The sequence below is a fragment of the Schistocerca americana genome, chromosome 4 (genome assembly GCF_021461395.2).
Source record: "Schistocerca americana isolate TAMUIC-IGC-003095 chromosome 4, iqSchAmer2.1, whole genome shotgun sequence".
In the NCBI taxonomy this organism is placed as follows: Eukaryota; Metazoa; Arthropoda; class Insecta; order Orthoptera; family Acrididae; genus Schistocerca; species Schistocerca americana.
In genome coordinates this window covers 286,847,189-286,864,213 of record NC_060122.1, presented here as the reverse complement: position 1 = coordinate 286,864,213, position 17,025 = coordinate 286,847,189, and the positions used below count along the sequence as shown (strand labels likewise).

The 17,025-nt window shown below is 36.5% G+C and overlaps 1 protein-coding gene across 1 annotated transcript in view; it reads right to left on the bottom strand.

The window, feature by feature from the left end:
* Window positions 1–1,547: 1,547 nt before the first annotated feature.
* Window positions 1,548–17,025, bottom strand: part of LOC124612471 (pre-mRNA-processing factor 6) — a 75,125-nt gene continuing 59,647 nt past the window's right edge. The window contains exons 16-19 of the mRNA XM_047140700.1: window positions 10,567–10,768; window positions 10,059–10,197; window positions 9,079–9,205; window positions 1,548–2,686 (exon numbers count right to left, since the gene is read on the bottom strand). Coding sequence (XP_046996656.1) covers window positions 2,534–2,686; window positions 9,079–9,205; window positions 10,059–10,197; window positions 10,567–10,768 — 621 coding nt within the window. The 3' untranslated portion in view covers window positions 1,548–2,533. The remainder of the gene's footprint in view (window positions 2,687–9,078; window positions 9,206–10,058; window positions 10,198–10,566; window positions 10,769–17,025) is intronic.

Genomic DNA, 17,025 nt, shown 5'->3' with positions numbered 1-17,025 from the left:
GAAAATTTGTTACATTTTCAATACTTATATGCATAAATTGAAGCTATTTAACTATCTGATAAAATAGTTCATATGGATACAATTCACTATGAAATAAGATCTATTACGTAATTTCACTTTTTCACATTTTGAGGCAGAATCCGCATCTATTTTGCATTTACTAAAAAATGTGAATTTTTGGAGTCTCTACCCATTCATTACCCACTAAAATTACACAATAATTTGGTCCATTCGTACGCCCTTTATATTCCCAATCCTAAACTACAGTTCAGTCACCTCTGAACGATTCCAGTAAAAAATCTGTTACACATGATCACTCACACTCTCCCAAAGCAGTCGTATCACCATGGATGAAAGCATCTATGTCATATACCAGTTGCAGTTCAGTTTCTGTACAAAGTTTTATTTATATATGACAGCTAACCAGTTGTCTACTCACATAAACGGTCACTGTCAATATGCTGTTAACTGTAAACTTGATCACCTCGTTGTGGAACATGCTGCGCACAACACCCAAATGAGAATCCCAGCACCAGCTTACTCTCTCTCTCTCTCTCTCTCTCTCTCTCTCTCTCTCTCTCTCTCTCTCTCTCTCTCACACACACACACACACACACACACACACACACACACACACACACACCATCCCCTCAGTGTTACTACCAGAAGAAATCCCTTTCCCTGTCCCACATCTTCGCCCTCCACCATGACGCCTCTGCCTGGGCGACCACCCGTAAAATCATGTTACTCATACTGTGCTAGTTTGGATGTTTAGTGATACAATGCAAGCTGGTGTATTAAGTCTGCTTCCAAGGAGTAAAGAAACGAAATGCTTGGCAATAGCAGAGCACATCTGACTATCAAGGAAGCAGCAGCTACACATGCTGACCAAGCAATTGCATGAAAGGCTTTTCTATTATTATCATTTTTGGGTAATTTTATTATTTTACTTGATTAAACATTCAGTTCTTGGTGAAAAACTGAAATTAACAAAAAATAGCTTTAACAATAATAACACTGCAAAATGCACCTGAAATCTGAACCCGGGCCATTTAAAATACAAAGTTATGAAACATAAGCAAAAAGTGTGTTTTCTTTTGTAGTAATATTATGACATGTAATATCACATTTTAATGTCAAAACAATGAAGATTGTTTGTGTTTTATGTTGGAGGGAATGTCAGTTTGTTACAATGAGTCACAAATGAAACACATCTCACTGTAACTATAGGAGGCAATAAACAGGAGATATATGCAACTGGGTTCTTGTAGCACTTTGTTACCTACAATAAGCAATATAAAGTAATACGATATCTCAATTTAAATCTAAGTTGCTTCTAATTATAATTTTGTACAACTTTGTGAAATTTATTTCTACCAATGTGTAGTCTATTGATAAATAGTATATTTCTACACACATTTTTAGGGTGGGGAGGCGGGAGAGGGGACGACATGACACATTGACAGAATGTGCTCATAGCTTCATAAAAATGATTTAATTTTTTATGGATATTTGAAGAATGAGTGACATAAAAGTAAGTATTCTTCTTTATGAGTCATATTTTTAATATTTATGATTCATCTGAGGGTGAAAATAACAGTTTCCTATATGCATCAGCAAACTTTGGTCATCTTGGGACTATTTGTACAATAAGGTTACAAAAGTTAACAAATGTATATAAACAGTGAAACTGATTATTTAATTATCCATCTTGACTGGAACATACATTACAGTTCCACATCTGCAGTGATTAATGTAATAAAACTATGTACACTTTACATAACTCTTGATGGCTAGGAGATACTCCACAGAAGCACTGAAAAAAAGTTAACTCCTGCCATAAAATTCCTAAAAAAAAAAAAAAAAGTATATATACAGTGCACCACAGTACATCACAATATAAAATTAAGATGAATATAAATTGTTGCTATCACATTCTTTAGGTGCTTCAATGTGACCACAATTTTTTTTAAATAAAACTATACACCACAATGACTGTGTGGCATTGAAATTAATATGTTGGATTTTGCTACAAAAAGATGAATGATGTTTTCAAGAACATCTTTGAGGAGTGTGGTTAATGGCAATTTACAGAAAGACAAATACTGCTCTCATACAAATGAGATCGCATAGGCATGTACACAACTTAAACACATTACAACACACAATAAAACATTATGTTTACTCCAAATGAACATTATATATGCTATGTGATTGTTTAGTAATCACTTTTGAAATACGTTAATGTTCTGAGCACTTCATTTACAGCCAGAAATAATATGTGTATAGCCCTGAATGAGAGGTCACCATGTAACACACACACACACACACACACACACACACACACACACACACAATTATTCATGCCAAAAAAAAGGGGCAAGTGTAGCCACAGAAAACACTAAAGACACAACTTTCTTGTTTTCTTTCAACTCACAATATATACTAACACATGTAGGTCACATGAGAACACACATAAATATTACAATGTTTTATACAGCATTACTCACTCACTTAAGTGAACTACTGTTATTTACACAGGAATGGGAAGATCCTTTGCAACAAGACGCAAGATTTGTTCTGTATTGAACCGCCAATTACGAATGTCCTTTGAAACCTTACACCAAGCTTCACCGTGATGAGGCTCTGCAGCAATACATCTCTTCTTAACCTCCTCTTGTTGCTCCTACACAAAAATGACATAAATATGTATATAAAAATGATACAGTACAATGGAGTCACAAAAGACCAGAAGGCACTAAAATAATACTTGGTATGTTTTACCCTTGCATCAATAACTGGTCCACTGCAAAAAGTTCTACATAAAAAACTGTATCATCACTACATTATATAAATAATAATTATGGAGTTCAAAAGCTAGACAAAATACACACAAACAACAAAATATTTAAGTCAGTGGGCACCAAAACTGGAACTGCTGTAATTATTCTGCTTCACAAGACAGGAGACAGATTAGATAAAAAAAGGTGCACCTTTCATATTAGTTTTCTCTTTGTAACGGACAACGTGAGTTTATAAGTCCTGCTAGCTTTCAGTATGGCCTGGGAGAGTAATGCAGCAATGATGTGATTCCATAGATTTTCTCGGCACAGCAATGAGTTGGAACAGCTAAGGTATGGCAGGTGCTGAGTGCCAAGGACAAAAGGCAGCCACAGATAAAAGAATAGGAAATCCTGGAAGCAACTGACGTGTGAGCAAGTGGCAGATACATTGTCAAACTGTCAAAAGTGTTGGTTTAGAGCTGTGAAATATTATTCCCAAGTATTACCAGGAAAATTACAAATATTGCGGACAGTGAACCTACATAATAAATGCATATATCAAATTGTGTGATTTAATGTTAGGAGTTCAATGCAGTATTGCATGCTGTTGCATGTTTTGAGTGACACTGATTTTTATAAACAGTGATTAAATAAATACTTTAAATTATACAATTGGCAAACCAATGCTGCTACACTCACAAACAAAATGTCAAACTGAAGCTGAACTACATAGTAAACCCATACTAACATATTTTACCAGGAACTCAACTGGGTCTACAGCACTGGTTCTTAAACTTTTTTTGTTCACAGTTGTAGCACTGTAGCAAGTTCCCACAGAACACTGACACGAGTTGGCAATAGTAAACGGGGAGACAATGTATGAGTCGGCAACAATACGAGAGCCTCCATCTAGCATGTGCACAGCTTGTCTCCACCAATCAAGTTGTTTGTACGCTCACAGTCCTAACGCAATCCTTGTTGAGGCATACTTTGAGGTGGATTTTTAGTTACGCACATGCATGCACTGTCCAGTTAATGTGCTGATTTTTGACAAAGGAAAAAAAATTTAAGATGAGTCAGTGACAGAAACAAATAACAATAACAAAAGTGAGAGTGATAGACTTAAAATGTAAGTCTTGTGAAAGCAGTGAAACCTAATGGAACAGTGTGTAAGTACCAAGAGAGTTATTTAAACTTGGATTTACATTCAGTGGACCTGAAAACTGTCTGGTACCAGAATGCATCATTCTTAGAAAAACTAACCAATTAATTTATGATCCCTAGCAAACTGAAAAGACTGTTAAATAGCAACCATAGTCGCCACTTATCTGGGAATGAAAAGAATTATTTAGCCAACTGATTTCATCAGCATAAAAGCAAGCCAAAGTTATAGTATGGAGAGCAGTTATTTCTGAAAAAGTACAAGTGGCCAGTTATAAGATTGCTGACATAGTAGCAAGAAAATGCAACCCCATACTACTGCAGAGAATGTAATTTTTCCTGCATGTTAAGAAATGGTGAAATCGATGTTATGTGATGGTGCTAAAAAGAAAATGTCTTTGGTTCTACTGTCAAATGATTCATCTTCTGATACTATTTCCTGGAAAACTAATGATACGTCTTCAGATATCTAGTACAATGTCCACAAAAAGCGAAGCGATGGTCATGTATTTTCACTACAGCTCGATGAGTCAACTGATATAAGTAAGGAATGTAGACACTGTCATGAGAGAAATTGAAAAAAACATAAGAAGAAGATAACAAACCTCATGAAACAACAAATACAAAACACAAACATTAACCATAAACAATCAAAATACACACATCAATTTTACCCTAGACTGATGAAAATTATATGTTGAAAACAAGGATTGAAATATAATGAGAATATAAAAGTAGATGAAGAATACATAGAAAACCTCGTAACATAGTCAGAAACTGTTCTGAAACAATAGGAGAAAAATGAAAATAGCAATATGAACACTATGCTAACATGAGAACTGATAAAAAATGAAATACACAACATTATAAGACACATGAAAAACCAGAACGACAAAAACAATAAAAACACGATTCAATAACGCTCAAAAACCTCAGACAGATACTCCAAAATGAACACATCATCAAATCTAAAACAGACAAAGGAAATACAGCTGTTTTTATGGATGAACAACAACAGATTGACAAAACACAAGATTTCATTTCACAAAATGGTGTAGCAATTTTAATGGCCAGTAGTGTACTTTATTTATGATGCTGCCAATTGCAGCAAGCAATTGTGCCATTACTGTTGTATTTTACCAAATACTTTGTGTACTCTGCTTTGCTTTCTGTTGTGTATTGCTAATTGTTTTCTTTTCTTATTTTGAAATGAGTGAAGAGACAAATACTGGTCCATCACAGGTTTCAAGTACAGCTCTCAAAATACCAGGAGGGCTTGCCTTCCCTATGATAGTGTGTTAGGTCTGCTTTCACAGAAGCACAAATGATTGTCAAAGACTACAAATCCTGTGAGAGGGAGAGAGTGTTTGTACCACCGCATGAGTCCTCATCCTTCAGGTGGTCGAAGTTTTCAATTGCTTATGATTGCTGCCAAATGTCATCTTAATCATGTTGGTAGTAGAGCAACCAGAAAACAACAGTGTTGAACATATTTCAATCTTGCCAAGGAGAAAATGCTGCTGATTTTCAAAACAAAGAATCACTTGTTGAAAGCTTAAACAGAGCCAAAGGAAGAAAATGGGCAAAGATCATTTCGGAAATGGAAAAAAAACTGTATACGATTTTGTGAAATATTCCACTCAGAAGCTCTTATTATGGAGAGCAAAGATCATTTCGGAAAGATAAACTGTGTAGGATTTTGCACATTCCAATCAGAAGCTCTTATTATGGAGAATAAAAAGTATTTATTTTCTTTTATTATTATTTTATCCCCAATCACAACTTTTTAAATTTTTTGTGATCAACTTCCTCTACTAATTTCATAAAAAATTGATGTTAATTTTGTCCAAGACAGATTCTACGAGGTGCATTCAAGTTCTAAGGCCTCCGATTTTTTTTTCTAATTAACTACTCACCCGAAATAGATGAAACTGGCGTTAATTCTCAACGTAATCGCCCTGCAGACGTACACATTTTTCACAACGCTGACGCCATGATTCCATGGCAGCGGCGAAGGCTTCTTTAGGAGTCTGTTTTGACCACTGGAAAATCGCTGAGGCAATAGCAGCACGGCTGGTGAATATGCGGCCACGGAGAGTGTCTTTCATTGTTGGAAAAAGCCTAAAGTCACTAGGAGCCAGGTCAGGTGAGTAGGGAGCATGAGGAATCACTTCAAAGTTGTTATCACGAAGAAACTTTGCGTAACGTTAGCTCGATGTGCGGGTGCGTTGTCTTGGTGAAACAGCACACGCGCAGCCCTTCCCGGACGTTTTTGTTGCAGTGCAGGAAGGAATTTGTTCTTCAAAACATTTTCGTAGGATGCACCTGTTACCGTAGTGCCCTTTGGAATGCAATGGGTAAGGATTACGCCCTCGTTGTCCCAGAACATGGACACCATCATTTTTTCAGCACTGGCGAATACCAGAAATTTTTTTGGTGGCGGTGAATCTGTGTGCTTCCATTGAGCTGACTGGTGCTTTGTTTCTGGATTGAAAAATGGCATCCACATCTCATCCATTGTCACAACCGATGAAAAGAAAGTCCCATTCATGCTGTCGTTGCGTGTCAACATTGCTTGGCAACATGCCACACGGGCAGCCATGTGGTTGTCCGTCAGCATTCGTGGCACCCATCTGGATGACACTTTTCGCATTTTCAGGTCGTCATGCAGGACTGTGTGCACAGAACCCACAGAAATGCCAACTCTGGAGGCGATCTGCTCAACAGTCATTCGGTGATCCCCCAAAACAATTTTCTCCACTTTCTCGATCATGTCGTCAGACCGGCTTGTGCGAGCCCGAGGTTGTTTCCGTTTGTTGTCACACGATGTTCTGCCTTCATTAAACTGTCGCACCCACGAACGCACTTTCGACACATCCATAACTCCATCACCACATGTCTCCATCAACTGTCGATGAATTTCAATTGGTTTCACACCACGCAAATTCAGAAAACGAATGATGGCACGCTGTTCAAGTAAGGAAAATGTCACCATTTTAAGTATTTAAAACAGTTCTCATTCTGGCCGCTGGCGGTAAAATTCCATCTGCCGTACGGTGCTGCCATCTCTGGGACGTATTGACAATGAACGCGGCCTCATTTTAAAACAATGCGCATGTTTCTATCTCTTTCCAGTCCGGAGAAAAAAAATCGGAGGCCTTAGAACTTCAATGCACCTCGTAATTTCGCCCAAAATGTATTCTAATTTTGTCAAAAATAGATGCCACATTTTCAGGTCCATATTTATGTGGAATAACAAAAAAATGTTAACTGCAATAACTCAGATCAGAGGGCAGTAAAGCTAACTTTAATTGCTTGGAATTCATTTAGGGAAAAATTACCTACACTGAAAAGTACGTCCCTTACATGCTTCACGTGGAACATTAATCAGAATTGTGTGCTGGAAATTCTCGCCCATAGCAGTGAGACATGGGCCTCAAATGTAAAGATTATTAGAATAGTGAGAACTTCTTGGAAGAATTTTGTTGGTTCTGTCAAGAAGAGACCCAAATCAAATAAAGAGAAATAAAAAGTGATTTCTGGATGTAGCGATGGCTGTCAAGAAATTAAGAAACTAAGTTATATTAATATTTTGGGCACCAAGGTTTTTCTTCTGCAGCACCACAAAGAAATGACTGCACAATAACTATAAATGAGTTCTTAGTGTATGCAGCAAATTTAGTAGCAAAGGTTGAACAATACTGACCAACATTTTCACAATAAACTGGTATTTAATACTGATGTGCTTTGATTTAGAGCAAAATTTTTGTATTTATTAAATATAATTTCATTCAGCTGTGACTGATTCATCAGGCCATGGTCAAGATAATCAAACAAAATCTTTAAGACCTGAAGAATAATATACATGTCCATTTTTTAAAAAGTTGCCACTCTTTACTAATAAAATATACTAAGGAAATGTTCAATTCATTACACTTATCATATGGTAACACATGAATGTGATATGCCTGTTTTTCTGAACTTTTTTTCTTTTTTTTTTCAAATTCTAAAATCCAATATTTCTTGACCTCCAGACTAGTTTTGTTATATAATAAGCTTCTTTTATCAGGATTCTTATTCTTTTTAACACATACATGTATTTTTCTTATAATTTTATCTCTTGGTAATTCCTTACAGTACAGCAGAACAAAATTTCTTAACTAAAAAGACTGCATGAGGCATGTTACAAAGTATTGAGAATTTTGTAAATTCATGTTTGTATAATTCTGATTCGCACGATTTTCAATATTGTGTTGGTACCCGTGCCTCAAAAGTATTTGTACAATTTTATCCATATCAGATGTTTAGTTTGTTGTCAGTTCTCAAAAATGTTGTGCACATTTTGGTAATTATTTATTTAGTATAAAAATGGGCCACAGAATATGTATCAAATTTTGTTATAAGAATGGAATAAAGTGCAGCAAAGTTTTAGAAATGTTAAATATGGCTTCTGGTTAGTCTGTTATTAGTAAATCAAGGGTTTATTAATGGTACTAATGTTTCGAAGAAAGCCATGAAGATGTTGAATATAACAAATGCCCTCTACACACTAGCAAATCATCAACCAATCAAATCATGGAAAAATAGGAAGAAGTTATTATGGATGATCACCAAATCACTAACAGATGGTGTTGACAAATCAATTGGCTGATGCAATGAATTTTTTTTCCCAATGTTTTGGTTAGGAAATGTGTGACAGCTAAATTTGCTCAAAAATTGTTTAGTTTCAAACAAAAATAGCTGCAAGTGCGAGCACCTCAGATGTTGCTAAATGTATTCAACAACGATGTCAAACTACTAAACATGTCATAAAAGATGACAAAACATGGTCTTAAGGATAGGACCTTGAAACTAAGACCCAGTGACCCCATGGGAAGTATTCTGGATTGCCAAGATTGAAAACAAGTGTTGCCCAATGTGAAAGTTCATGCAAGTAATTTTTCAACTGACTTGTGAAACTAAAATGGTCAAAGTAAATTCTACTTTATTATTTGCATGTAAGTACTCACATTAGATTAACTTAAAATTCATAGGAATGTAGAAAAGTAACTAAAGTATTTATAGTAAAATATGATAAAACTGTATTTAATAATAAGTACAGGTGCAGATTAGTTATATTGTGACTATTACTTGCCTCTGTTCCATTGAGTAATTCAAACTTGTAGAAATATGCCCATGCATCACCGAGATCTGAGTCAATCTTCACAGTCCTGTTGAACCACTCACGACATTTCTGAAGTTTCCTCTCTGACCAAAACAACCTTTTTCAAAGAAAAACATGACACTAGAATGATTAATGAATGAAGAGTTTGTGCATGAAAATATAAAAAATTAAAAATATGTGTAACCAATCACATTTCAGTGACAATTATTCTTAATTTACAATTATTGTTACGTGGAGTTGTGCAGCAGCAGATGTGCATAACAATTATCTACGAAACTACTGAATCACATGAAGACTTAAAAGCTTCTGCTGTAATGACAAGTCACTTCTTTAAAATGATTTATGTTATGGTTTGAAACCAGAGTTAGTTGAAATAAAGAAAAAAGAAAACAGCACTCTTCCAAAAGAGCTTTACATGGAAACTTCCAGTCTGAATTACAGTCCCCTACCATTAAATCAAATGGACCATCAAGCCACACTAAAGAATGCATATTGGAAAAAAAATTAACAGATAATTATGCTTTAAGCTTCAAGTACATCAAAAAATTAATAACTATTGTTACAATAACCATTATGTGATGCCAAAAGCAATGCTGTTTCGATCATCACCAATATTTAAGCTTCTTTTACTTTTGTTTACAGAGGTGAGAGAAAAAAGAGAACACGAAGATGGAACCAGGATAGGGTATAAAGAAGAATTTGGTAGCCAAATCTCGTCAGAAAGATTTTTTCATTGGAATTCTATTATTTACAAATAATCTTCAATCATCAGCCTGAAATCATAATAATAATGGAAGATATAACAGTGGAAGAGAGTGATTTAAGTGTGACAAAATAATGTTTACATTTCTATGCCTCTCCAACAGTTTGCTTCCCTTAACAAAGGGTTTTCATGATGACAAAAGTTGCACTGTGTGTAATCAGAGAGTAAGTATATAACAGACACTTACTTAGAGACAGCAAGGAGTACATGAGGGTCATGCTCACATCTCTTCAGTGCATCCACACTTTTTGTCTTTCTCTGAGGTCTCTGTTCAAGGAAAATAGCTTCTGCCCATAAAATGCCAGATGTTGGGCATTCTTGCAGTGCTGTAAAATTTGTTCAGTAATAAGTTTTTATTACTGGAAATAGAACAAGTCTATCTGCTTGAATTATCAACAGTGTTGCAGATGAGTCTCTTATTTTGCACAAATCTAATTACACATTAAAGATTCATATTCCTCATCAAATTTATAATAGTGTTACTCAAAACCAGTTTCATAATAAATTGGGGTTCTCTTGTTAAACAGCTCTTGCAATATGCTATTAAAGAGTTAATATCAAAATTCAAACAATATTGTAACAGTGAAACACATGACATTCCTTAAAAATAGACAAAAACTTTTAGGTGAAGAACAAAAGTTTCTTTCAAGGTAAAAATTTCAGCCATCACAACTGGCCATACATTCCACACATACCTTTAGCCATTAGAGTATTGGCTATGTCTCGTAATCCACCACGAAATTCAACACGTATAGCCTCCAACCACAGTTCAGCACATTTTGGATTGCGCAATCGGCCTTTCTCCAGTACTGAACGTGCTTTTGTTAACAGACCACGACGTTCTTCCAAGGATGACAACAATCGCCATAATGGAATTGAAGTAGGACACTTCTTAATCTATGTAACAAAACAGATAAACAAAAAATAAACAATTTTTTTGCACTTTCTGGATGATTATGAAGCAGTCAAAGACATATATGAATCTATCTAAAAACAAAGATGATGTGACTTACCAAACGAAAGCGCTGGCAGGTCAATAGACACACAAACAAACACAAACATACACACAAAATTCAAGCTTTCGCAACCAACGGTTGCTTCATCAGGAAAGAGGGAAGGAGAGGGAAAGACAAAAGGATGTGGGTTTTAAGGGAGAGGGTAAGGAGTCATTCCAATCCCGGGAGTGGAAAGACTTACCTTAGACTTACCTTACCCCTAAGGTAAGTCTTTCCGCTCCCGGGATTGGAATGACTCCTTACCCTCTCTCTTAAAACCCACATCCTTTTGTCTTTCCCTCTCCTTTCCTCTTTCCTGATGAAGCAACCGTTGGTTGCGAAAGCTTGAATTTTGTGCGTATGTTTGTGTGTCTATCTACCTGCCAGTGCTTTCGTTTGGTAAGTCACATCTTCTTTGTTTTTAGATATATTTTTCCCACTTGGAATGTTTCCCTCTATTATATTCATAACATATATGAATCTTTCGTATAAAATACATAGCACATACAGTTTATTTCATATTAGAGGAAATTAAAAGAAAATATTAAAACAACAAAAAATACCTTCAACATATGGAATGATTCATTACAAAACAAATGAGAGTAAGTCCTTCTGTTACTAATAAAACTGTATGAGAGACAACTCAGTCTCCAGTTTCAAAATTCTTTTATCCATTACATTGTAAAACCTGGCAAGCATTAACTAAAACATCTGTGTTCAAAAAAAGAAATCAAATTTAGCACGCACCACGTGAACCCTATCTCTCTGCAAAGGAAAATACTATGATGTGATCATAGAATAACATATTCTTTTTATGTACATACATGTTCTAATCTACAGTAATGCTTACTTTCAAAGCTATATCATGCATGATAGTAATGCAACAAAGGAAATTCTTACATGTTATTCAACTGCTAAATTTGTGTAATGAGAAATAATTGAGCAAAAATACTAAAATTAAAGAGAGGCACCAGGTACAAAATATATCAATATGAATGGGCCATGGAAACCAATCATGCCATATGTTGAAAATAGAATCAGAGTACCAAACACAGGAAAAACAAGGTAAAAAATGTGATACATTTCAGAAAATCCATGAACATTAAATATGGCCAATCCATGTTATGATAGCAAGTACATGGAAAAACATTACATTTTATTAAAATTAGTTATCTTAATTTAAGAAGAAACAGAAGCAATGTGGAATCTATACATGCACATTAAAATTTGCATTATGAACATTATCCTGCAAGTAAACAGTGTCGTATACTCATGTTCTTACATCACCTCTGGCTACATGATCATCTCTTACAACAAAAGGTCTCCACTCTACTTAACTCTAATATGCCCTACACTATGCAGACCACTCTCACAATGGTTCCACAACTTCCCTATGCATACAGGAACAGCTAATTTAGGACTGTTCTCCCCTCTAATCTTAGGCTTCTCAGATATTATTTTATTTCATTCTTTATACAACTTGGCAAAATGCCACATGCAGCTGCAGTAAGTATGTGATGTTTAAAGCTTTCCCGGCGTACTGATTGTTCCATAAAAACACGGGAGAACTGCCGGATTTCAGTAACTTCCTGCTACGATATTTCGGTGCAGAGTCTTCTGGCCATCTTCAGGTGAATGCCACTGTAGTAGTACTGCAGTAAGCAGTAAGTATATTTTTTAAATTGCAAGTCATTACATAATCTCATATTTCTGTGAATTTATGTTGTGAAGAATTCAAATTCAAGATCTCTAATTGTTCAGAAATTAGCTGACTTACTGGAGCTTCAATTATCATTTATCCATTGAAACAAAAAGCACACTGCTAAATAGTAACTGCTGCTTAATAGGAAAGCTTCCTGGCTACCCAGTTCACCTGAAGAGCCAGAACTTGGAAATTCCTTTTTATCAGCTATTCACTTTGTGAAACATCCATTGGTTCCCCAAAAATTAAATGTCAAACATTAACAGCATATTCATGACAAACATGCAAGGCAGTGGCAGAATGCTATTAAAATATTTTTATTGGTTCAAAAATAAGTGATTGGCCATCTGGAGAAACACCTTCTTTTGTCCTGGCTTCTAAGTCGAATAGTTGTCGACCTTCCCTTGGACCATGTCAGTGTTCACTGTGGAGACAGTGGCTGTCACACAAGAACACTCATTCAGGTCACCTGAAGTGCGCCAAGATCCTAATCATGTCTGACTTATTAATTCTAATACTGGCTCTCGACAACCTAGCAATGTACAGGTACACCAATGTATGTCTTATGAACACAAAGAAAAAGGTTGCATGCTACAGCAACATAGGACTTCTGTGATATTTCTCTGGAAACCAGAACTCCAAGGCATCCAACATTATGAATATGTAGACTTCTTTGCAAAGGACACAACACAACCAGCAGTAGCATATTCCTGATTTCAATGCTACAGGCAATCTTCCTGAACTTAAACTGAACCCCAGAGGTCATTGGTACTATAATCTTTAACCTGCTCCTGCACAAGACTGTGGTTTATGGATTCAACATGAGGCAGACGGGACCTAGTGCCCAACATAAGGATGTGCTCCCATAATGGAAATTTCATGTCATGTGCACAAAACAGGCATCACACATCCAACTTTTTTTACATGACTCAACATCAGAGTGTGATTTAAACTATATGTTACTTTTGCATGAATGCTTTGGGGACACACCTCCTTATGCCACCACCACAACTGCAGAGTTGGTATTCAGCATTGCTGGCAACAGACCACAATGCAAGCAGGCATTTCACTTCTTGCCAGTGCTGTCGCTAGCCGCATGTTAACAGTGTGGCCCTCTTCTTCCATCCGTCATGCTCAGTGAGGGTTCTACATGATCACTAGGACTGTTCTGTGATTCTGCTATAATGAACTTTGCCTGTTATTGGCCTCGGCTTGGATTGTTGTTTTCCTTAGTCAAATTTCGTGTGCATGTGTAACTCCGGTGCTCCGTCACTGATGTATTTCTTGTGCTTTTGGTTGTTGTAACAAAATTGTTGATACTACAGTTTTTGGCAATGACGTTATTTCATATCTGCGTGATCTGTGAGCACAATGGAGTGTTGGTTCCGCTGTTACAACAATAACAACAGCAGCAGCTTGGGCAACAACAACAGCAGTTAGACTTGCTTAGTCAGCTGGTTACAGTTTTGCAGTATGTCACGGACATTCCACAACCACCCTTGGAACAATCATCTGCGGCCCCAGTTTTTTCACCACCATTCCAAGAGGCAAAGGGAGAGTGTGACTTGTACATGCAGCATTTGCAGCAACATTTTGCAGGATTTCAGGTACTGGACCCGACTCTGCATAAATCCTTTTTCTTGCTTGGATCTAGCCCAAAATATTTCATTTCCTCTGGAAATGGAAACTTGATCCATTAATAGATCCTGCAGCATTGTCATTTTCTCAAATCTGTAAGTTCCTCAGAGCTTATTGTTGTAAGGAAACCCCACAGGGTGCGCGCGCGCGCACACACACACACACACACACACACACACACACACACACACACACACACACACACACAATCCCTTGATTTTTCCTAGATTTCCAGTCAAAAATACTGTTTTTCTGAGGCGAAAATACACTTTTTCCCTGTTGAAAATTCATTTTTTTCCCAGGTGAAAGTAAATTTTTTCCATGTTAAATGACAATGTGCATTCCCTCGGAGCTGTAAAATATACCAATACTTTGAAGAGTGAAGGTTTTATACACCAGCATAAAACTTCCCGGCACTTTAGGAACCAAAACCACAAAAAACATCAAGTTTTCTAAAGACATTTGATGTGCAGCAAAATTTACACTAAATATTTTTGTATTATGAAAGTATAAGCACAAATTCCACAAAATACAACACGATAACTTCCAAAGCACTGAAATCTAGATTGCGACGCACTTTTCTCAGCCAATTATAGCTCATGTAACGTGATCTCAGTAGTCACTGACAGCAGATATTCAGAGCATAGGACACGTAGTGTAGTGAGCCAACAGCAACAACACTGTTAAACAGCATGAACACACAAACAAGAAAAGTTAATGGTTTAAATTAACATGGATATAATATAGATACAAGAAATATTAAGCTTTCACATATAATACATGTCATATAAAATTTTTTGCTATTTTTTTCTGAGGGTGTGGTTACTCAGGATTCTAGGAGCATGCCTTAAACTGGAACACCTGAATATCTCTGGCAAGGACGATTATAAATTTCACTGCTGTGCACCGAACAATTTGTGGGTTACCTGGCTGAATATATGTTCCACCAAGCACTTCAACTTTCCCATTGAAAAGCTAACTAAATGTGAAATTGCTCGAGGGCTCACCTCGCACATTTTTTTTTTTTTTTTTTTTTTAATGATAATTATACTTTTTGCCATCGTTATTGGATAATCTGTAATCTATGAAAGAACTAAAAAAAAATACGAAAAACTAATCTTGAAGATTGGTCTTTTTTAGCGTGTGTTACTCTTTAAGATATATCAAACGCAAATGTGCCAGTAAAATTTTAAGTATTGGTGTAAATGGCTGGTCTTTTGAGCCTGTAATTTTTCTACATGTCTGGTCCTCAGTGTTAAGTTTTGAATGAGAGTCTAATGCTCTGTGATTTAAGAAGTTAGTCACACTCTCTCACATGTATCATAATTCATCGTGCGTAAAAGGAAATTTACTTAAAAAGTAACGCTTCTCAAACCACCATTCACAATATTTTCTCCAACTTGTTAGAAACATAAACAATTGTGATTTTATGTTCACTGAAAGCAGTTTGTTGTTACAAAGTATTGCCAAGTATTTGGCATGTTTTGCTGTCAGTGGACACTTGTGGGTGCACCGTGTTTTGTTGTTGTAAATGGCTCACTTTCTTTGCAACTGTAGTTTTATTTTGATGTTATTCTCTCATTTATGTTTTATTACTGCAGTGTTATTCTGCAATAGTGGGCAAAGTAAAATTCTTTATTAAAGTATCAGTTCTTACCAGTCAAAATTACAAAACTTTAACTGAAAGCTAAAACAATGAGAAATTCCCGGAATTCAAAAAATTCCTGCATTTTCCCGGATTTCTCCCAGATGAAAAAATAACCAGGTTTTTCACAGATTTTCCCGGTTGTCCTGGGGCACATACACCCTGAAACCCACATTGTGGCATCCTGCCTGAACTTTCATCACCAACAAAAGAAACTGGACAGTCCTATCATCTGTGGGTAACCGACTCCAGGGTTTAGATCATTAATGCAAATTCATTTGTGCTCATTGTAAAAAGTCCTTTGCTAACTTTGATATCACCTGTTCTGCTCCAGACAGAGGTGTGTCAGGAGGTGTTACATTTACAAGATCCCACAGTCGAGAAGATCCTGGCTGTTGCTCAGGCATTTGAAGTGTCACAGGCTGTGACTGAACAGTTTGAGGATATTATGGACATAGCAGTAGTACAACCACTACCTCAGTGCAGGTGTCATTAAGCAACACCCTCATCATTTTTATCTGGCTTGCAAAATTCGCCATCGGATTGTGGCTTTTCCCCTCGTGTCGTGATTGTTTCTGAACACATGCCTGCAGTTGCTGCCCACACAGGTGTGAATGTGTGCAGCTTGCCATAAACATGGCCATGTAACAGCTGTTTGTTGAAGCTGCCTGCACAGCCAATCCTTGGGTGCAGACATGGAGTTTATGGAGATTCAGAGTGTCATACCAGTGCACAGCCAGGAGCTCAGTGTTCCCAGCAATATTTATATTATGCTGCAAATTCAACAAAAACAATTCTGTTTATATGCTGATATGAGGCCCTCTGTGCCTTTCTTGTAACATATCATCACTTGGGTCACCTGTCTCTATTCTCCACCAATTAGCACTTGGTCAATTCTAGTGATTAGCTGATTCTTGTTCAAGACCAGTTCATAACTAACGCTGAGTATTGGCATGTTAAGGAGTGATCACATTTTTGGCTGTTGACTCTGTGAAGTCTGAAACTACTTTTCATCTCAACACATTCGCTTTGAGTTTCAAATTCAGGATGCTGTGCCTCTCATTTCCAACTCCATCCCATTCCAGATGTTGGATGACCTCTTCTGTGAGTTCAGGTTTCTGCTGCTTCCAGGACTGGGTGCTGCAAAAGAATGTGATGCCCATATTGCCCTTAA